This window comes from Microplitis mediator, chromosome 1 (assembly GCF_029852145.1).
Source record: "Microplitis mediator isolate UGA2020A chromosome 1, iyMicMedi2.1, whole genome shotgun sequence".
In the NCBI taxonomy this organism is placed as follows: domain Eukaryota; kingdom Metazoa; phylum Arthropoda; class Insecta; order Hymenoptera; family Braconidae; genus Microplitis; species Microplitis mediator.
In genome coordinates, this window is record NC_079969.1 from 18,851,237 (window position 1) to 18,854,247 (window position 3,011).

At 37.7% G+C, this 3,011-nt stretch overlaps 2 protein-coding genes across 2 annotated transcripts; both read right to left on the bottom strand.

Annotated features, from left to right (window-relative positions):
* Positions 1 to 284: 284 nt before the first annotated feature.
* LOC130673076 (uncharacterized) lies at positions 285 to 821 on the bottom strand. The gene has a single exon (XM_057477983.1). The coding sequence runs from the start codon at positions 819 to 821 to the stop codon at positions 285 to 287; it is 537 nt and encodes a 178-aa protein (XP_057333966.1).
* Positions 822 to 1,274: 453 nt separating this feature from the next.
* Positions 1,275 to 2,447, bottom strand: LOC130673083 (uncharacterized). Its single transcript, XM_057477995.1, has one exon. It carries the CDS (start codon positions 2,445 to 2,447, stop codon positions 1,275 to 1,277), a length of 1,173 nt encoding a protein of 390 aa, XP_057333978.1.
* Positions 2,448 to 3,011: the final 564 nt, after the last annotated feature.

The window sequence follows — 3,011 nt, forward strand, 5'->3', positions numbered from 1 at the left end:
TTGAAGACTTCCTTTTTGAAGACTTGCAAGCTGTTCGAATTTACCATTTCACGTGGAAGTTCTTCCCAAAGTCTTATTACAGTCACCAAAAAAGATTTTTCCAAGTAGCTCGTAGTAAAAAGAGGTAATTGGAAGGAGGTATGTTTCCTTGCAGCTAATTGATTTGAATGTCGAACGTCTGTTTCCTCAACAAACAAGTCACGCAAATACTCCGGTTTTCCATTTGCTAGTAATTTATACAAATAGCAAACTGCATAATAAAGTCGACGATACCTAATTGTAAGTCATCCCAGTTCTTGACGGTAAGGACTAATATGGTCATATTTTTTGAGATTGAAGATAAATTTAATTGAAGAGTTGACAGCTCGCTGTAGCTTCAGATTATTCTCTGAAGTCGAATCAATAAGAACAATAGAGCAGTAATCAATTAGAGGTAGGATAGTAGCTGTTACCAGGAGTTTTCTTATCTCAGTAGTATAAATATTTTTTCGGACCTTAAGACTATGAAGAGCAAAATTAACTTTCCTGGTAGTCTGTAAGATGTGACTATTCCAGGATAAATTTTGATCAATTATGAACCCTAAGCACTTTGTAGAATTCACGTAAGGAATTTGTGAGTTGTCAATTTGAATAGGAGGAACATCCAGGGATTGTAATTGTTTCAATTTACTACTAGATCCCAAAATCATCGCCGTAGTTTTAGACAAATTAATCATCAATCCATGAGACCGTGCCCAATCGGCAATTGCTTGTGAATCAGCAGTGACTTGTTGAACCGCATCATGGAACTGGTAAGCGAAGCAATGTCGGTAGATGTACATGTCGTCAGCAAACAGGCCATATTTACAAAAGATTATCCACCTGGCCACAGAGTTTATAACGATTAAAAATAAAATTGGGCCAAGTACAGAGCCTTGAGGAACACCCGACGAGGTTTTTAAAAGTTCAATTGGAGTTCCATGGTCGTTTAGTATGGATTGGGAACGGTTTGACAAATAGGAGAAAAACCAATTTATCACTTATCTAGAGAAACCTAGTTCATACAGAGAAGTTAGAATTACTTTGGGATCAACGTAATCAAAGGATTTACTCGGGTCAAATAGCACCAGTATAGTGAATTGGTTCTTATCCATTGCTCCGTCGTCTGTGAATTTTCATAATGCCGTTTGCGTACTGCGATGTTTACGAAATCCTGATTGACACCGATCAAGTAATGAATTGTCTTCCAGGTAAGTTACTAGCTGATTTGCAACTATTCTTTCAAACACTTTTGCTCAATGAGACAGATTTGCTATTGGTCTTGTATCTGAAGGAGATCTGGGCAAAGTTATCTTGTTCAGTGGTATGATGTAAATGATTTTCCAAATCTCAGGAAAGATACAGGTGTCAAGCGATCTGTTGAATAGAGCTGTAAGAAATAGGGATATTTGGGGAAGGTGATCTTTTAGCCACCGCAAATCTAATCCATCTGGACTATTACCCTTAGACTTCATGAGAGTTAATTGAAGAGCCTTTGTGACATCGACGATATCAATCTTTTCCCAATGAAATGAACAATCAACCTGGCGTTGGAAAGAGATCGGCAAACTGTCTAAAAACTCACTGTTTACAGCTGGATGCTTCCTAACTATACTTGCATAGTACTCATTTAGTTCTAGTGCATCAAAAAAGTTTAGGGGTGAAGAAGGATTTGTTTTAGTGAGACCAAGATGTTTAAGCTTACCCCAGACAGAAAAGCCAAAAGGCAAATTATATAAAGCTGTCTTCAAATAGAACTCTCGTACCTGTGCTATTTCAGCTTTTACATATTTTCGTTTGATTTTATACTGCGTAAGTAAGGTTTGATCATGGTTCCTTTTAGCTCGTTTATAAAGCTCATCACGCTCTTTGCATTTATTTTTAAGTTCTTTGGTGAACCAAGGATTACTGCGCCGAGAAATATTTTTTGTGTGATTTGGTGCATGCTGGTCCAAGAGAGCAAGCTCATTTGATTTAAAGATTGATAAGAGTTCATTTGGATCAGATTTTTCTAGTACGGAATTGTCAATTTTTAGAGAGTTAAACAAAGAGTCTGATAGCGCTTGCTGATCACAGTTTTTTAAATTCCGGAACGTAATTTTCTTGCTTATCGGTTGCAGTTGATCCACCTTATATTGACACAGTAAATAATCATGACCATCAGCGAACGGGGAATCAGACTTTGCAAAAAAGACCAACTTATCTTCACTATCAACCAAGATTACATCTAGCCACGAGTCACAGCCGTTCTTATGGAAAGTAGCACCATAAGGTATGCAATGTAGGGAAGATTCAGTAATAAAATCTTTCAAGTGATTTGCAACGTAAGAATTTTCCAGAAGATTGCAGTTTAAATCCCCTGCTATGACAATATTCTTGAAGTTAGGAGCAAGCTTAGAGTAAATATCAAAAAATTCAGTGAGAAACATTCCTTTTGGCCTTCTATATATACATGACAACAAGAGGTGAGAGCCAGTTTTTAAAGTAACCTCAACTATCAGGAATTCAGGCTGGTTTATGTGATCCGACGTTGAAATGTGTAATACTTTGATTTTGAAGGAATTGTGTATCAAGCACGCTACTCCACCACCTCTAACATAACGTCCATTTTCGGCATGTTTTAAAGTTCGGTCTCGTCGAACAACTGTGTATTACCCACATTTTGTTTCGCCTGTCTATCAAATTTCGAATATTCAAGACATCACTTGTTAGATGAGGTAATTTTAAATAGTTAAGAATAGCAGTTGAGATGTCCGTCGGAGGCAGTTTATCAATAACAGGGTCCGGGATGCCTGAGATAACTAATTCAGCCGTGCTTTGGGTTGCCGGAGAATTAGCAGGTGAACTGGAAGTGGATCCTACTGGATTTGGGTTACGCAGAGACGATAGTTTCTCTTGCTTCGATTCCTTATCAGTTTCCACCTGGGATTTTAACTCGGAGAGTTCTCTATCAATCTTGGAAATAGCATCAGCATTCACCTGAACATTCGTAG

Coding starts and splice junctions, on each gene's coding strand:
- LOC130673076 (XM_057477983.1), bottom strand. CDS start 821: ATGTACATCTACCGACATTGCTTCGCTTACCAGTTCCATGATGCGGTT.
- LOC130673083 (XM_057477995.1), bottom strand. CDS start 2,447: ATGTTTCTCACTGAATTTTTTGATATTTACTCTAAGCTTGCTCCTAAC.